The sequence below is a fragment of the Pteronotus mesoamericanus genome, unplaced genomic scaffold (genome assembly GCF_021234165.1).
Source record: "Pteronotus mesoamericanus isolate MK-2021 breed Mesoamerican mustached bat unplaced genomic scaffold, CSHL_Meso_final contig_90, whole genome shotgun sequence".
In the NCBI taxonomy this organism is placed as follows: domain Eukaryota; kingdom Metazoa; phylum Chordata; class Mammalia; order Chiroptera; family Mormoopidae; genus Pteronotus; species Pteronotus mesoamericanus.
Window position 1 is genome coordinate 2,219,385 of NW_026555277.1, and position 19,712 is coordinate 2,239,096.

The following is a 19,712-nucleotide window of genomic DNA, read 5'->3' on the forward strand; positions in this document are numbered from 1 at the left end:
CTGGAAACATGGTCTTCAGCCTTGTCACCGTTGAGAATTTCCTCCTCTTCAGTACACAACGCAATCAGTCTATGTAAAACCAGATGCAAATCTGATCTGAATATGAAAGTCTAACAAAAGTTGATTTAAAACCACTGTAAATCTGGATCACTTCTTAAACTAAGCGCTTCCACTTTTTTAAGCACTCATTTCAAGTAAGTCATTAAGAGTTCCCATTTAATTACAAAATTCAAAATTTACTCAGAAAAAAGTCTTTAAAATTATTTTAATAACTGTTTAATTTACTTATTTCTTAGATGGAAAGCCTAGGAGGTTAACTGGGTAATGGCCTACAATTATATATTATAACTTTGTACACATGGATTGATTGGGATCCAGTACAATCTAAAACATAGACATACAAAGACATTTCTTAAGCATTCCCTCCATGATCAAGGGGTTGGAGGGACACCCACAAAAGTAGAGACACTTCAAGTATACACCAACACACACCACAACCTTTGCAGCATTCATTTAATTCTGAAAGAAGAGGCATACTGCTCAGAAAAGGGGCAGGTACCTCCAGTCTTCTTATCAAACGGTTCAGATAAACCACACATTCAAGCTGGATTTGCAATGAACAGCAATGTTTTAACAAGCCTCAAACACTACACAGATTGAATATAGTAGGATCACTCATGTAACCGCCACTGGCAAAGGTATTCAACATGAATAAAATGTGTGAGGAAACTGATGTTTCACCTCTTTTAATACCAAAGCTTTAAAAAAATTTTCTAATCATTTTAAGATAAAACTTTACAAACACATATGTCATTTCACCTTTTCTTGATGACACATGGAGTCCTAAGACTAAACAATTATTAGAAGATGATGTAATATAGTGGTCTAGGCTAAGCTGGCTGCCCCCTACACTAAACGGTCTTCAATAGTGTATGCTCTTCATGGTTTTTCCATAGTTATTTTCTACGTTCTTCCTTTCAAGGCGCCACTTCTGAACTGCTAATATGCTATGGGCTGGGAAATCAAATAATCAGTATAGACTTTGTGACTTAGATAGGTTGCTCAAAGGCATTAAAACAAAATTCCAAGTTTCCCAGTTGTGTTCTGTTTTGATGAGAATGCCAGATTATCTCTGGATGAATGAGGCATTATTGTACATAAATATTTAAACACGTTCATTTGAATATTAACAAAAAGATATAACCAAACATTAGTATCATTTGACTTTTTAAACAAGGTACTCTGTAACTTTCAGGTAACACTGGGTTCCAGTTTCTCTGCCCCCAGGTATGAACATAAACAAATGTCCTATTAATAGTTCAGTCTGCCCAAAGAAAAAAATCCGAGGTGCAATCATGTCACAGTTAATGCATGTCTGCTTCCAATACATTCAAAGACAATATTTTTAAATCAATATTTAAAATAGGCCTTTTGCAGTCTGAGAATTCAAGATACTTTTAAAAATTTGTAAATACACATACATGCAAATTTTTCATATATACAAATTTCACAAAACTAAGAAGTTGCAAAGAAATTCGAAGGATTATGGTGAATCTGACAAGCTACATTTAAATGCTTTACCACTGACATATTCCTGAATACAGCAATCATAGTAGTTTTAATACATCTTCTACATGGCCTTTTTATAAAATTTTCTCTTTGAGACATAAAAGTTAATCACTAGAAGTCTTCTGAAATTCTAATTTAAGAATTCGAGATGTTCTCAATTCACTACTCATATATAAGGCCACTTTGGTAAAGGCATTGCAGCAAGAACACAAAAACAATAGCATATTTTCTAATATTTATTTTTTTCACCTGCAAACTGTAGCAAAACATGATCAGCTTTATTATGCAGACAGGTATCCTTCTACATTTTTAAAGAATTTAGGCATGTATAAATAGAAGAGCTCTTTAGAAAGGAAAAATTCAAGAATGAATAAAACCTTCCCATTCTGACTTTGTAACTTTCCAGTAGCAATGGTTAAAACGATTTTAGGTCATTCATTCCAAGACACACGACAGCACCTTAAAAGTGGCTGATCTATTTCCCCAGTAACATTTTTCACATAACAATGTGTTAAAAGTTACAAATACTGATATGCACAAATAGCTAATTTCTAAGAAAAATATGTACAGTACTGCAGCATAATGAATGTGGTATCTGCAATAACTTAATATTAGCCAATTTTTAATATACATGATACCTCTACCTTTTTCTGCCAATTCACAGGTTAAAAGTTGTTACCGGAGCCCTCTGTTTTGCACGTATTACCTGGTGTTTAATCAACAATGCAGGCTTTTTAAAGACTTCTCTTGTGTTTAAAGCTAAGATCAGTGAAACAAGACAACAGTGCAAGAGGCGGAGAGATGTAATGTGACCACATAAAAGTTCGTTCCAGTAAAATGTCTATATAAGGCTATAAGAAAGGATTGGTTGATGAGCTTCCTGTTGGAAACTGTCCTGTCGGTGCACCAGTCTAAAGAAAAACATAAGACAAAATAAATAAACAGACAAGAGTGGTGTGTGTAGAAAAGATGAAAATATTGAACAGTATTTTAGATTAGGATTAATTATTGGCAATCAAATTTATTCCCTATCATTATTAGCAATATACTACAATAAAACTATGAGGTGTCAGGCATTGTACTGTACCTTTTATGTACACATTATTTCATATAATTCTCAAAATAGAGTCTAAAAAGAACCTGACTCTTAAAAAAGTTGCATTTATGGTTCAAATCAAGTCTGACCCCAAGACTCGTTTTCACAATGTTCACTAAATCTACAGCCTCTCATCAAGTGTTACTTTGATAAGAAAGCAGACAAGTTTCATGTTCTAAAACAGCTTATTTAATGTCAATGTTTTGAGTTCAACTGATTAATGTGGTTTTCTTTTTTAAGCCAAAGAGGAATCATGCAGAGTGGCTGCCTCAGTTTGTACACTCTTGCAATGTCCTATCAGTAGAATACCAAACAGCATCTAAGAGTCACATCCTGCTTTTCCTAATTTGAAAATAAAAAGTTACCAACCTACAAAGTGCTTAACATTGCATCTCACTTACCATAAAAGGATTACTAGATACTCCAGCAGCTGCAACTTGACCAAAAGGCGTTACCACTGGCTTTGTTTGTCCAAATGCTGCAAAACCTGCACCTTATTAAAACAGAACCACGAATTAGAACCCATACCTTTGAGAGACAATGTGATGTTCATAAAGCCTCATAATGCATTTTAGAGAAACTCCTACCAGGGCAATAACAATAAAATATCAATGTCAAATTGTTAGGTCTCATGGTCTTTCAAATACCAGAGACAAACTTCCTGCGGCATGTCTTAAAAGAGCTTTTATGTAGGTCTCCTGAAATGGTTAATTCCAATTTGTCTCAGGTGTGTAAGCTGCTGACCTCCAAAGGGTTTAACAAACAGACCCACACTGGAGGTGTGTGACGGGGGCTACGGGGCCACACAGCAGTTCCTACGTGAACAAGCACAGCATTTCGTAAGAAGCATTTCATCATTATGGCTCTACCATGGTCCCTATTTCCAAATTTTTATCTAACTACTGACTGTAAAAAAGAAAATATATAACCCTAAAATAATCTTCAAATCTATGGATTTCAACTTCAGTCATGAACACAACGGGGGCGGCGGGGGAGGAAACGACGACAAGCTGGTCTCTACTGAATCTTCCCCAAAACAAGTAACAAATTCACAAAATGCCATACAAACAGTTTTCTGATGCAAAACAAAAACACTCTACGTCCTTCAAGTTTCTTTTTAAAACCAAGAGGTGTAACAGAACACAGATAAATGAAAAAGACAGACACTGGGGATTCTGAGAAAGAAGGGTCTCTTTAGAGACTCTGATTTCTCCTCAGTCTGTAATCTGGTCACAAAAACTTACTAATTCAGTCAATTTTCTGAGGCCCAAATACACATTTGGTAGAAAATGCTACAACATTCTTCAGATAAACCCTTTTGTCCAAACATGCAACATTATGACATATAAGAGACTTAAAGTGGACTTACAGGTAAACATCAGACCTTACCATTGGGCTGCTGGGAAAAAGCTGTCTGTGGAGGGAAAGCTGCTTGGGCTGGAAAGGCAGGCTGCTGGAAGCTGCCGCTGAAGCTGGTGGGCAGGCTGTAGGGCGTGGGAGTCCCAAAGCCTGCAGGCATGCTCATGGATGCAGTGCCAAAGGTCGCCGCTGACAGGGGAAGAGAAGGGTGACCACTTACATACATAAAGGTACATTTTGTTTCTCACAGTCAACATTACAGAAGAGACATCGTTTACCTTGAAAAATATTAAGATGGACATTAAAGGTATTCTAAATTTCAAAATTCAAAGTTTGAATACCTACAGAATTATATTTTCCTAAAACCCAATAAACAGAATAAAACTTACAAAGAAAATTTCTCAAAATACATTAATAAAGTTCGGGTCTAAACAGCAGTCTACTTTTTAAAGCCCACCATAATGCAATTCAGATGAGTACATACTAGTTTTACTTTTTCAGTTTTGATTTGCTATATACAGTAAAATAGCTAAATATTTAATTTTATCTTCTCAATTGTGTGCTATAGTGTAACATCAATTTCTGGAAAAAAAATTTTAAACCTCTGCAAAGTAGTTCACCAAAAATAACAAGACTTACAGGAGAAACAAGGTCAGAGGCAGGCCACGCAAAAGGTATGCAGCTTTGTAACCAGAGCCAAAAAAGGGAGGAGGGGGATCTTAATAAAAACACTAACACAATTAAAAGGGCATGTTACACTCCTAAAAAAACCAGCTCCAAAAGAAATATATACACCCCCACATTCCTTTTTTGGAAGGTAAATAAAGCTTTGGATAAAGAGTTAATAAGGAAGTTAGGATTGCCGAGTTATAAAAATTAGGGCAAAATGCACCCAGACTGGGAAGGAAGTGCATTAAGGATTCTTAGAAGAGACCAAGTGTGCAGCCTAAGTGGAGAGTGTTCAGTGCCGCACTCCTGCCCCGCCTGCCCGGTGTAGCTGCTGCTGCTCCATGAAACTGAACATGCACAGGCTGGGGAAACCTGTGTGGACTGCCCCACTGACGTGGCATGCTGCCGTTGTTCCCACTTACGAACTGCTCCTGAACTGATTCGCATTACAGAATCACGTAGGAACAAAACACGGTATTACTTATTGCTAGAGAAGACTATGTGTTCTAGGAAAGGTCTCAGTGAAGTAAAAGCCAGTAACATTGCTTCTGATAGAGAATACTAGTTAATTACATAGTGAAATAGTTTTAGCGTGATGCTATCAGAAAACATAATTCACTGAATTGTATTTAAAAAATCAACCTAATTTTTAAAATTAAGATCTAAGGCACAGACATTAACACACATAATGTTACAATGAATTATCTTTTATTTTAAAAAACCTTATAAAAATGTCATAGATGTTGCTCAAAGTAACCCTGTAATCCTAATGTTTTTAACAATGATTCTCAATGAACCTAAGTAGAATATCAAAAAATTTTAAATGACTTTCTTATTATTGAGGAGGAAAAAAAGGAAAAACAAGCCACTAGGAAGCAAGTGAATTAAGCACACTGCACAGAAACAGGAGGGTTTCGTAACAGACAACAATGCACTGACATAACTTTGACATACCGCTTTTTAAGAAAGCACTAAAAAGCAAAACTTGGATACAGTTAAACAAAACCAAACTCCATGGATATCAAAATGTGTCACTCAAAGTACTATAAATTCAAACTCAAGGAAAATAATCAAAAGGGCTATTTAACATTCTAATGTGACCATGGAGGTAAGCAATAATGCTTTTCAGCATCAAAACAGAAATCGCTACGCAAGATTTTCATGTAACTTTAAATATAAGGAAATCCAATGCCACACATTCATGCCCACTCCATTTTAAAACATGGAAAAACTTAATTCCACATGCAGGGATCCAGAACACTAGCAGAAGCTTCCACAAGCAGGTAGACAAACTGCCACATAAATCTAGACATTCGCTGTGGCCACCTACCAAAATGAGCGTGAGGAAACACTTGAGAATGCATTGCTCCAGAAAGGCCTTATGGAAAGCCATAAAGAGACCAATGTCAATTAACTTACGGTAACTATTGTAAAAATAGAAGTAAACTTGTTTCATTAAGAAGTTCTAAAATTAGAATGTGCTGTTAGAAAGTGGGTAGCATAATGCATGATAAGAATACATCCACAATCTTTTTATTTGAACTCTATTCATGATACTGTAACATTTACACTGTTAGCAATAAAGGGGAAATTAGAATAAATATCAAATGAAGACACATTTATGAAATCCATCATTTTAAATAAGCACTAACTTTTTTTCATGTGAAGATATAACCATATTCATAAAAAGACTTATAGGTCTTATAAGTTACACCCAAAAATGCTATTCACAGGATAATCTAAAATGATCTAGCATCTACAAAGTCAAATCTTGGAGAGAGCACCTGAACAATGCTTGATTTTTATTTACAATTCTGTATGCTAATTAGAAATACATAAGGAAACTCAAGTAAACTAATGAACGATTATGAGGGAAAAATTATTCGATGTAGCTAGCATTAGAAAGGTGAGCAGCATATTCAGTTTAAAATATAATGGCTGAAAAGAAAAATTCATCTTGCACACATCTTTCCCACCCGGCATGACTGAGGTCAAAGAGGTTACATATAACTGAATTTAATTAATAGAAAACAAATTTTTGTTGTTATGTGTTTGTTTTAACCATCAGAAGTGGAATTGTTTCTAAAATATAAGTCCATGCATTTTAAATTAGTATGCCTAACCAACTGAATTTGGGGAAATGGCAACTGAGAAACTGGAGTTGTTCTGAGTCTTGGTTCTGTCATCTTCTAACTACAGGAAATCATTTAACTTCTATAAGCCCCAGTAAGAATCCTTATTTTCTAATGTTCACATGGTTTTTTGCAATAAACACGTTTTTCAAAACTTGCCATTCTGTAATCTGTATTTCTCACCTGTTGCTCCTCTGGCATTGGTCTGAAATGGATTTGTAGAAGATGCCACAGAAGGACCGGCAGCCGCAACAAATGGGTTTGTGGAAGGCGTAGCTTTAAAAAATTACAAAATACACTATAAAATCCTAAAACATTTTTTATTCAAATATTTAAAACATTTGTTATATATTTATGAAGACAGAAAACATGAGCTTTCTGATAATAAATATTGTTGGTCTGTCTTCTGGTTCCCCTAGAAAATGCTCTACAATATACAACACACATCTGGGCTTTTATAAAAACCACTGTTACATTAGTCCCCCCCCCATTATCCACAATCCCACTTTCTGCAGTTCATTACCAGCAATCAATGGCAATCCAAAAATATTAAATGGAAAACTCCAGAAAAGAACACTGGTAAGTTCTAAATTGTGCATTAATCTGAGTAATGTGATGAAATCTCGCTCCATCCTGCTCGATTTTTAATTAATAATGGTCCCAAAGCACAAGAGTAGTGATGCTCACAATATGGGCATACCAAAGAGAAGCTACGAAGTACTTTCTTTAAGTGAAAAGGTGAGAGTTCTCTACTTAATAAGGAAACAAACAAAAAACTGAATGTTGAGGTTGCTAAGATCTATGGTGAGAACAAATCTTCTATCCATAAAATTGCCAAGTTTATAAATTAAATTTTTTTTCATCACAGGTATGTACACACAGGAAAAACATATATACAAGGTTTGGTACTATCCACGGTTTCAGACACCCACTGAGGGTGTCTTGGAACATATCTCCTGCATATAAAGGAGGGCCAAGTGTATACCAGAAACACGTACTTCCAAATGGAGCAGGCACACTTGAAGAAGCAGGCTGTGTCTGTGTAGGAGCACCCACTGGCACTGTTCCAAAAACACTGCTGAAAACAAGTATTGAAAGAGTTCATATTAAAAAAAAAAAAAGGATAATCTATTCAAAGGGTGGCCATAAAAATGTAGAAACAGATCATTATGAACATACCACATATCACAGAGGTTCTCAAACTTTAAGTCTCAAGACTCAATTACATTCTGGAAAATTATTGAAAACCTGAAAGAGCCTTTGTTTCAGTATGCTGTATTTATCAATATACATATGCTACAAAAATTAAAACAGAAATTTTACATAATTTTTCCACCTAAAAATAACAACAAAGCTATTACGTGCTAACATAAATAACATTTTATGGTAAATATATTTTCCAAAACAAAAGGAAGTTAATGACAACAGTAACACTGACATTTCTGCAAATCCCTTTAATGGCTGGCTTAACAGAGCAACCATCTATTGTGACTTGTTTAGGATGAAGTATTTATTTTTTTTAAAAAATGGCCTCACATAGATACATAGTTGAACAAAACAGGAGTATCTTAATAGCTTTTTCAGAAAATTGTAGATATATTCTTTGTTATCATACCAAAAACAGTGGGAATTTCTTAAAGGTTAGGTGCAATACAGAATTTGAAAACTTATCAGTTAACTTTTTTGTACTCAATTAAAGCTAACATTCACTAGCCTCTCTTGCAGTTTAAATGAATCTTTTACTGATGTTACGGCATCTGGAAAATACTTGATCCCAATCTTCCAAATGTCAACACATTTCCTTATCCAGAATAAAAAAAACACAAAAAAAACAAAAAAAAACTACCCCCCCCCCCCCCCAAAAAAGAATCACATTCATTAGCTACCCATCTCATCAGAGAAGTAATGGGAAGCTTATCAAGTTCACGGTAGAGTCAATAAGTTTCCAAAATTCTAATATTTGCTTGAATGTGTGAATTATTACCAGTTATTTTCCTTTAAATGATAAGCTTAAATTCTTAATTTGTAAGAAAATATCGCCAAATACCCAAATCTGAATAATCACGGTCTACCTATCAGTCATCTTTCAAGGGAAAATGGTGGTCCATAATACAAGAGGCTGCTTCATTCCACCATTAACCAGTTAATTTCCTCAAGACAGCCATCAATACGCAGCAGACCTGCCTGATGCATACCTTTCTTCAACACACAGAACACAGACAGTCAGTTTAAGGAGAAAGATTTAATACAATTCATCTTTTGACTGATTCATCAAGAATATTCGTAAGAAAAACTAATGAGAACATTCGTAAGTAAAACTGAATGAACAGTGGTAAAAGAAATGTAATGATTATTTGATGACTACTTGTACAGTTTAGTGCTAAGATGCCAGTAAGTTTTACCTGGTGCTATTTTTGCACCATCAACAACTGAAAACACAAAGAATCGCTCAAAATGACTATGAATAGTTTTAACCTAACAGATCCCTTCAAAGGGCCCAGGTAGTACTCAAAACATTCCATGGACCACTGTAATGTAATATCAATTAAGCCATTTGTTATGTGTAACCCATGTTCCCAGGTTTTAGGGCCACTTTGCTTTAGTCCACTATTACATGTCTAATATAGACAATATTAATAAAGTAAAAAATACTCTAAATTTCATTCTTCATATTTAATTTTTCCTATATGGCATATGGAAAATTTATTACTGGAGAGACCAAGTAGTTGGTGTTACAATCCTACCATTTCTCTCTAGAAAAGGTGATAAAATAAAAACCTTCTAGGATAACAAAAGAGGGACAATCCACAGGAATAAAAACAATGAGATGGATAAAATGTATAGGTAAGTCACCGAGACTTCTGTACACCTTAGAAGTCAAAACTGTAAGAGCTTTTAAAGAGCTATGTTGTTAAAATGTGTCAGACTTCCTGCTGCCAAGAATTCCTTTATACCTGGTGTATATGAACACAGTTAACAGGTAGGTCTATTTATAAATATCAGTATGACACTGAAGAGGTATGGAATTAGTGCTGGGTACTGGTGCAAACATTTCTAAAAAAGCCTATTTATAACGAAGGCAACATCATGTTACTTTCAGTGTTTAGTCTTCATGACTAAGAACTGTACCTTAAAAGCATATAATTTGCTAAATGGATTCTCTGCTGAGTATAATTAAATCTGTATCTAGCTGTCCATTTTGAGATGTATACATATGCTGAGTTACATTTTGGTGTTCAAGAAAGCAACAAAACCTTTGATTAAATGGAAGATAAAATTAGGTAATTATTCAAGGATTTTACTTTAGCACATATAGTTAGCAAATTACACTCAGTTTCCTCAAATTTATAAAAAATTCAATAATTTTAAAATTATGCCCCAAATACTCATTCTTTAACATTATTATTCAGAGTTGAAGAAAGATTTAAGCATGAAGCAGGAACACTAAGACCAGGTACCTGCTGGCATTACTTGTGGAAGTGTACGCATTACTGGAGGTGGCTGCAGAGCTGAAAACGCTGTCTAGCTCTGCCAGGGCTGCATACTTGTCCGAAGATGCACTTGACTGACTGGGAACTGACACCACAGAACCAACAGGAGCTTTACCTGTGGTCCCAAAGCCACTCCCCTGATCACCACCTGTGAACAAACAAATTACAACAGAAAATTAATACCTCCAAACTTATCAACCATATTTGCTATGCAACACATGTAAATTTGAAACTGATTCGGAGCTAAGCAAATAAATGGATGGACTCTGGAGTCTTATCTAATAAATAATCTAGAAAATACTAGACAGAATTAGTTGTGATACATACCACTGGGGTAAAGACAGAATACTGCTTCTATAACAAAAACTAAGACTCTGTACCAATGACACATCTAAACTGTGCATAAAGAAGGAACTCTCAAAAAGTGCTACTTAACATCTCCTAGAAAGGTGCACTTCATTCAAGTAAACATAAACTTGTAAAATGAGGGACCCTAAAGTGAACAATCTATTAATGGCATTTTCGCAGGGTTGTCCATGAAAAACTTAGAGGTAGTAATAACAGGGAACATTTACTGAGTATTTACTATGTGCCAAGCCCTGTTCTAAATGCCTTACATGCAGTAACATATAATACAATGCCATGGTTTCAATGCTACTTACTACCCTCATTTTGTAGATGAGAAAGTAGGCCCTGCAGAGAGCAGGACAAAATCCAGCCTGAAGGCAGATCCCTGCTCTTCCCCACTGCACTATGCACTTTGAGAGGCAAAATACTGGCCTCGAGACCAATTCTAGGCATAAAAACACATTGTAAAAATCATTTTAAAAAAATTACCAAGATATTAATAGAAAATAGTTCAAAATGAATATATTATAGAAACCACCAAATAACCTTCCAGTCCGTTCTAACATTCTTATCCCTGTAAGGCCTTAGAACAGCAAAGCATGCTTTCTAAGACAAAATTAAATTTCTGTCAATTACTTTCTTTTGAAACTAGAAGAACAGAAATTAGTTTCTATGCCTTCAGTTTTATAGTTGAGATTTCAGATTCTCAAAATCTACACAACCACTAAGAAGAGCACAGCATCCTCAGGTTTTAATAAACACAACTAAGTTTAAAGGACTGTATAATATACAAATTTGTATTGCTTTGTTTGAATTTTGATTACCTTGCCCAGCACTGAAGATATTGTCTAAATTAGCAAGTGCTGCATATTTGTCTGCAGTCTGAAGACCAGGTTTGTTTGTTGAAACTTTATTAACAGCTGTTGCTGTTTGATGACTCTGGGAAGTGTTGAAGGTTCCAAAATCAGCACTGGAGGACTTGGGGAAGTTATCAAAATGAGCAAAATTAGCATTTACTGATCCCGCACTTCCACCTGTAACAGAATAAATAAAACATTTGAAATTTCTAGACTTTTCCCAATATGCTGTGGTAGATTATATGATCACTGCTTCCTAAATTAAGTATTCTATAAGCAATCCTATATTCCTAAAAGTAACAACTGGCAAATAGCATTCAACTTTAACCAGCTACATGTGACTTTTTATAATTTGCAAAACTAGGTTTTTAAAGGCCTTGGCAAAATGACGAGTTACAAATTTCTGCGTGTTATTACCTCTCCTGAAGAATATAATTCACCTGGTTTAAGACCCCTTTATAGTTATTTACTATGACCTTTTTACTAGGTCTTCTGCTAACAGGTACCTGACAATATAAGCTTCTGTAGTTCTAATGAAGACTTGGTTGAAAACAAATTCAAAGGTAGAAATTTAAAATGTCTTAAGATGTACTATTTTGATCCAGAATTTATAATAGATGGTCTTTGAGCTCCAGACTCATTTTATTTAAAGAGCTATTATTAATTCCACACAATAATCTAATGCACATGGTATCCCCATTAAAACTATGCCCTACTATAGTTTAAGGAATAAAAATTCCATTAAAACCATGCCCTACTATAGTTTAAGGAATAAAAATTGTAGTACACAATATAAAAATTTAAATATTATGGCAATTTTTAACTTTATAAAGCATAATTCACCAAAAGGTCACTAATTATAATATATCCTGCTAAGATTTTAAAGTTCATTCTATAATCTAGAGACTTCTTTAGAGTACTACTAAAGGCTAACGCCAGTATATTGCATGCTGTACTTTTGATCCTAAACTTTTGATACCAGTTCTTTACACCAACACATTGGTTTCAACAATCAAAGTAATATATAAAAGTAGTTTTATATTAAAGTGATAGCAAAACACGTATAGCTATTTTTAGAACAGAAAGGCTATACCACTATTGGGGGGGAGGGGACCTTCCATCAATCAGAATGTTTAAAATTAAACATTCTAAAATAATACCTAACAATAAAATTCCTCAGGAATTAAAACACTGGTTGTTTCCAATTAAGTAGTGTGTGTATTTAAAAGACTATGATCTGGCCCTGGCTGGTGTGGCTCAGTGGGTTGGGTGCTGTCCCACAAACCAAAAGGTTGATTCCCAGTCAGGGCACATGCCTGGCTTTTTGGGCCAGGTCCCTGGTTGGGGGTGTGCAAGAGGCAACCGATGGATGTTTCCCCCTCACACACTGATGTTTCTCTCCTCCTCTGTCTCTCCCCTTACCATCCTTCTAAAAATAAATAAATAAAAGATTGTGATCTGTTACAAGCAGCTGATGAATCAAGTACATAGTAAAGCTTTCAAAGTCTGTATGAAATTTTTTTCAAATTATTAAAAATGGAATTACGAAATCGACTAACTCATTGTATACTATTGTGTTCTCTGAGTTTAGTAATAGTGAAGGGAAAGTAATAGCAAGAGTTTATACAGATTATTAAAAGATGATTAACATTCTATAACTGAAAAACCCATGAAATATAGCATAAAAAGTAAAATTAGTAAAAGATGCCTCCTTGACAACAGAACTTACTGTTGGTAGCCTGGAGAGGAAAAGCTGAAGTAAATTCACCAAAACTGCAGCTAGATGAAAGCATTCTAAATACTGGACAGCCAAAAATTACGTAAATGATAAAAGTTAAAGGAAAAAAAAGATAATTGAAAGAAAAATCTTTAAGACAATACACAGAGTTCAAGTTGAAAGCAAAGTAATCAGCCAAAGATCTAAACAAGGGTTCAATGAGTTTCTGAAAATAACATAGATTATGGGAGAGTATTCATTGTTTAAAGACCAATTCCTGCACAGAAAACTATTTTCAAGTTTGACTAAAGTGACCCTTAAATAACCTACTTGTGACTAGTAACATTTATTTCTTGCAAGTTTGTTGTCCTGAAAATTACTTATACTTTTAGTTCTATGGAAGCAGTCAATTCGCTTCCTTTTCTTAGAGCCTAAATTATTGTGTTCTATAAACCTAAAACACTGTAGTACTTTAATTCCTCCTTGCGTAAGGAATTTAAGGAAGATTCATGTGCAGGAAAAGGAGAATCGATGTTGTGAATTAGACAACATACCAAAGAGGTCAGAAACACAAATGAACACAGAAATAAAATAAGAGATTTCAGGTTTCCCCAGAGCTTTGTAAAACAGAACTATTTTAAAATGAGATCATTATAGAATTGAAGATTAGAATAATTTTCAGAATTACATCTAGAGAGTTTTACTTTGTTCTTTAAAGAAAACATTTAGGCATAATGCTGGAGAAGCTCTACCTGTAGTTTGGGGCTGAAAAGGAGAGTGACTTGCTGTGGGGAAACCTCCAAAATTACTCGAACCACTAGACTGTCCAAATGCATCAAAGTTTGCAAAATCTGCATTTGCAGAATTCTGAGCTGTAAATGGTAAGGAACAATACATGTTAATGAATATGAAAACTATAAATAAAAAACCATGACAAATGAATTTAAGAATTTTATGGAAAGTTTCTACATCTCAGAACTCATTTTAAAGACATACAGAAATCAGATTTTAAATCCTACCCATGTTTATTTAGCCCAATTTCAAACAGTTTATTAAAGGGTAACCAGAAATTTCCAAAACCACGTTGTACAATGATAAAGTTGCATACAATACCCTTTGAGCGATCACAGGAATAGTACTATAAATTTAACTCTATTAAAGAAAACTCTAAATTAAGAGCACTAAATACATGAGTTACAGTAAAGCAGGTAGAAATGTTGGATATAGGATGCAGTCTGGAGAATTCAGATTTAAAATGGTAATAAATGATTCATCAGCCAGATGAATCTACAGTATTGATATAAAATGGTTTAATTAACTTAATAACCTTAAAAGATACGACGGTAGGGGAGGAAATGTACCTAAAACAGACCTCTTTTACTTGGAGCCCGTGACACTTCCCTTTCTGGGCAATCGCGCCAAGCGCTTCTGAAACGTGAGGCGCTGCCCCAGCATCGCCGGCCACACTGTGCTCTTGAAAGCCTCTTCGAAACACGTTTATCTTACCTCTCAAACACTATACAGAAGTCCCTAAACTAAAAGGCTGCTTACTGCTTAACAATATAAATTCTGTATTTTCTGGATACCCCCAATCTTTTGTCATTATTTTTTACTTAATTCAATTTCTTTTTAAGTTGAAATTTTACTTTCCCCAAAATAAATATAAGTACTAACAAATGAATAATAAATTTTAAAATTAATTTCTTCAGTATTTTGGAATCGCTATATGAGTTTATATAATAAGTGTAATACGAGTTTAAACACAGTTCCCATTTAGTATTGCAGAGAAAACCACTAAACAAAAACAATTTAGTGCAAAGGGAATCTGAGATTAAAATCAGAGAATTCCACCCTAACACAGGTAACTGAAGAGCTCTGGACAAGTCCCTCAATTGTTCTGGCTCTACCAGTTTTATCAACTAGCAAAATGAGAGGATTCACTATATACGTCTCTACTTGCAATTCCAGCACTACAACTTTTGAAACAACAGAAATTCTTTAAGAGCTTTAAAATATAAGACCAAAATGAAGAAAATTCTACTAAGTGGCCAAGTAAATTTATAAGGCCAAAATGTATAATATATAGATAATGCAACCATAAACCAAACAGAGAACATGGAACAGAAAGTTCTCAAATTTAGTGGGCCATATTGCATAAGGTAAGTTTTAGGTTTTTAAAACAACTCAGATGTACATCTGAGAACAAATGAAACACATGTCCCTTGAAGAAATAGGAATCCCTAAGCTAGATATCACTTAAACCTCAAACATATGAATATATACTATATAATAGTATATGTTCTATATTTATCTTAAATTTACAATATCATAAGGGAAAAATATACATTTAATATATTTCAAACATCAGGAAAAAAACATCAGCTCAACACAATTCATTTAGTCAAGTCTACTTCATCTCCTTTACATTTTCCCAGTGTTTCTCACCAGATCACCAAACACATTAATCAAATATCTAACCTTTACGAAAATATAGGACTTTCTAATATTTCTATTAGTTTTCATTTGTAGACTATTCATCATCTTCAACAAATGGTTATAGTAACTTTTACAACATCTAAGTGCTGTGGAATAAAACTTTGATAAATACAAGTTTGGAAATTAAGCTCTAATAAATGTAATAATACAAAAGTTACTGTCTGGAACCTTAAGCAATCTTTACACAAAGAAATCCAAACTAAAAAGAATGTGATAAAACAGTAAAGGTGTGTTTTAAATAATCTTATTTCAAAAAGTATAAAGGAATCAGCTAAGTTTAAAATTTAAGGCACCAAGTTAATGAGCCTGAACCTTCTAAGAGCTGTATTTCCTCTTTAATGAGAAACAGGTGCTCGTGAGAAAGGTCGAGACCAGAGGACGGACACTAACAGCCTTCATCAAATTCAGCTGACAGGTACCTTTGTTTCACCTACACAATATTTAAATTTTTTCCATCAATTTCCAAAACTTAAAAAGAGAACATGTTTACTTTAAATAAGATTCCTTGCTTCTCTAAAAAGAAAATTAATATATTAGTAATCCTAAACCTGTATTTCCATGTGGCAACAGATTCGGGCACCCCCCCCCCGCCTTAAAAAGGGCACCATAGTTCCTCACATGCTGCGTTTTTACTACTCAATTGTGTTTACCTTAGTAGCAAGGGAATTGAGTTTGACATCCCTAATATAAGGTATGAAAAAAATTAATTACAGTTTACAGTTTGTAGGTTTTGTGATGTTTATTACCAGTCAAAATAACTATTATGTTTCTAATTGCAGGCATATTTCTGTAGAATTTCTATTGTTTTTGTTTTTTTAAGTATTGGGTTGGCCAAGAAGTTTGTATGTTTTTTTCATAAAATAAAAGGCACATTTTTCACTTTCACCAATAACTTTATTGATTTGGATATTTTGAGTATGTTGGCTATTTCTCACATGGTATAACACTGATTGTTCTCAATGTCTCGATTGGGATGCTATCAACTTTAACTGGTCTACCTCACTGTGGAGCATCATCTAATGAGAAATCTCCAGCACTTAACTTCACAAACCAATTTGATACGTTTAATCAGTCACAGCACCTTCTCCAAACACTGCACAATCTTTTTTGCATTTCAGATGCGTTTTCACCTTTCTTGAAATAATGAAGCATAGTATACCAAAAACGTTGCTTATTTTCTCCCATCTTCAATATTAAAATGGCTACACAAAAATTCACCAACTTCAATGTTTTTTTAAAAATGCACATTCATATGACAGCTGTCACAATACAATCTCACATAACTGTTTCAAATGAAGATAAAGACAACTAAGTGCTCTAGAGTCATCTTAGGGAACTTTCTGGCTACCCCAATACTTCAGCTGCTAAATAAAGGAACGATAAATTTAGATTATCACAACTTTGCATAACATACCTCAGCACTGGCCATCAACAGCTAACATCGCCAAAACAGGTAGTCAATACTATCTGCCTCTTAAGTCCTAAGTAGCAGGCCTGCCCGCTCTGCCACCACCCAGGAACAACAGCAGCAACAACAACAACAAAAAAATGTAACTGATAAAGTCCCTACCAATTTACAGGAGATGTGAAAGAGAGGAACCTGATAAAGGACCCCACAGTGGTGCAGTCAACAACTTCAGACTTGCTTAAAACTCAACAGGACAAATAACCTAGTTTCTTCAACAAATAAATTAAAGGGGATGGAGGAAGAACCTATAGGCTAAGAGACATATTTCACAATTGCAATGTGTAGACCTTACCTGAAACATAATCTGAATAAAATATGTGTGTGTGCATGCACAATGGATATTTGAATACTAACAAATTATTGTTTATTATTATTCCATTTATTTAGGGAGCAGTAATACTACCGTGATTATAAATCCCCCTCAAAAAACCCTTATTTTATAAATACATATAAAATAGGTTATTTAGGGATAAACTACTATGTCTCAGATTTGCTTCAAAATAACTTAAGAGGAAGTGACTAGAATGAGAAATCAAACCAGATTAGCCATGAGTGATGAGTACATGAAGGTTACTTTTGAACATTTGAAACTGTCCATACCAAAACGTTAAAAAAATTTAATAGTCCTTTCCCATTTTTCTATGGAAAGAGGTCACGTCAATACCTGACATTTAGTCTCTTTTGTAATTAAAAGCACCAGGGTTACATGATTACATGTACACCTCAACAGGTATAAGCGACCAAATATTCTCAACAGAATATGTTTACTAGTACTTAACTTTTTAAAAGAATGGCTGTTTCTTGGTGTTTATACACAACTCTGGTAAAAAGTCTTGGGGAAAAAACATTTACCTGCATGACTGTTGAAATGTGCAAAGTTAGCAAAGTTGGCTGTGGCTGTTGACTGAGGAGCTGGAGCAGCAAATATGTCTGACCCAAGATCACTTAAAAGGTCAAACTGCTTCTTTTCTTGTTGCTGTCCTTGAGAGCGACCTACAACAGGGGACTATAAACCACATATTAGCTATAAAGAGACTCCAGTATGATATGCTAAACTGCTATCACACTGTTCCCAACTGATCAAGCTTAAAACATAGTTTAAAGATTACATAATCTTTTACCTGTATTTTGGTATTTTTTGAAATGCACCAATTTTCAACATCTATTCTCAAATTATCTTTCAACTTTAAGTACAGTGTGAAAAGCAAAGAAACACAATTACAACAGCTGTTACACCTCACGACAAAGGATGGGTTTACTGCTTGCAGGGGTGTCCAACTTACGGCCCAAGGGCTGCATGCAGCCCAACACGAAATTGTAAATTTACCTGAAACATTATGAGATTTTGTGTGTGTGTGTGATTTTACATGTCGCAATGTATTTAATGTGTGGCTCAAGACAACTCTTCTTCTTCCAGTGTGGCGCACCCTTGGCAGACAGTCTTACTGCTGAGAGAAGCGGATAAGGCTTTCATACAGCACATCCTTCATACATAGGAAGAAGAGTTACATTATACTGACTTAACACTTCTCTTCATTTTTCACTCAAATCTTTTTGTGCAAAAACAGAGCAATTTATCCAGATGCCCTACTGCTCATTATTAAGAAGAGTAGGATTTAATTCGAACAGTACCATGCCTCTGAACCATTTTTGTGTAAGGTAGACATAATGTCACACAATAGTAGATTTGTCACAGCTCAGTCAACTGTAATAAAGGGCAGAAGTACAAACTTTAGGTATCAACTCATGAAATGACTTCAGTCTATTCAGTTTTTGAGAATAAGGTACAGAATGCAAAGCCACCTGTGTTTCCACACACATGCATTACAAAGCAGACATGGGGGAAATTCCACTGCTTGAGAAATCCTTCCCTGTAGAAATACATCACAGAGGCTATACTGTTATGAATCTAATGGTTACCATAGACTCCTGTTTTACCAATTCTGTTATATGACAGAGCTATGGCAATGTTCCCATATACCTTTACATGGAGGATGCACAGAGACTAGTATTAGCAATAGCAAAGGAGCAAATGTACACACACCCCAACCACTTAACCAACAATCCTTTAAAGTATTATAAACCACTGGTACATAATGCTGCTGGCATACAAGGTTATGCTACTGTCTTTAAAAATTCTCAAATTCATTATACTCAGCCCTCCTTAGGTAGAAGCCTCTACAAAGACTTGACGACTACTCACCTGACTAGGTGTGCCCTTATTTAAGTGCAGGGCTGGTGCTGAATCGCCTAAAAGAGATTTCAGCGGTTTGACCTCAGGTGTGCTGCTTGTGCTACTGGCAGAGGACCCTGAAATAGAGGCATGAACTGATGCCACCACTTTGGCTTGTTCTGGTGGGACATACCTAAAACACATGAGAAGGTGAACAGGCAATTAACTAAGAAAAATATAGGAATTGCTACACTCAAAGATGATAAGCATAATTCTAAATTTGTACAAGACTGTTAATGTTAATCTTATTTCAAAACCCTCTTGGAACTGACAGCTG

General features: G+C 34.8%; 1 protein-coding gene across 7 annotated transcripts in view; it reads right to left on the reverse strand.

Annotated features, from left to right (window-relative positions):
• Positions 1 to 288: 288 nt before the first annotated feature.
• AGFG1 (ArfGAP with FG repeats 1) overlaps positions 289 to 19,712 on the reverse strand; it is a 64,925-nt gene continuing 45,501 nt past the window's right edge. Inside the window, exons 4-14 of one of the 7 annotated variants that reach the window (XM_054585583.1) lie at positions 19,406 to 19,568; positions 18,055 to 18,208; positions 13,991 to 14,110; positions 11,489 to 11,698; positions 10,284 to 10,464; positions 7,824 to 7,900; positions 7,009 to 7,101; positions 6,024 to 6,071; positions 4,055 to 4,213; positions 3,067 to 3,158; positions 289 to 2,480 (exon numbers count right to left, since the gene is read on the reverse strand). In XM_054585583.1, the coding sequence (XP_054441558.1) occupies positions 2,421 to 2,480; positions 3,067 to 3,158; positions 4,055 to 4,213; positions 6,024 to 6,071; positions 7,009 to 7,101; positions 7,824 to 7,900; positions 10,284 to 10,464; positions 11,489 to 11,698; positions 13,991 to 14,110; positions 18,055 to 18,208; positions 19,406 to 19,568 (1,357 nt within the window). In that variant the 3' untranslated portion in view covers positions 289 to 2,420. Of the gene's footprint in view, positions 2,481 to 3,066; positions 3,159 to 4,054; positions 4,214 to 6,023; positions 6,072 to 7,008; positions 7,102 to 7,823; positions 7,904 to 10,283; positions 10,465 to 11,488; positions 11,699 to 13,990; positions 14,111 to 18,054; positions 18,209 to 19,405; positions 19,569 to 19,712 lie in introns of all 7 variants that reach the window. The other 6 variants (XM_054585584.1, XM_054585582.1, XM_054585587.1 and 3 more) reach the window with 6 other exon arrangements.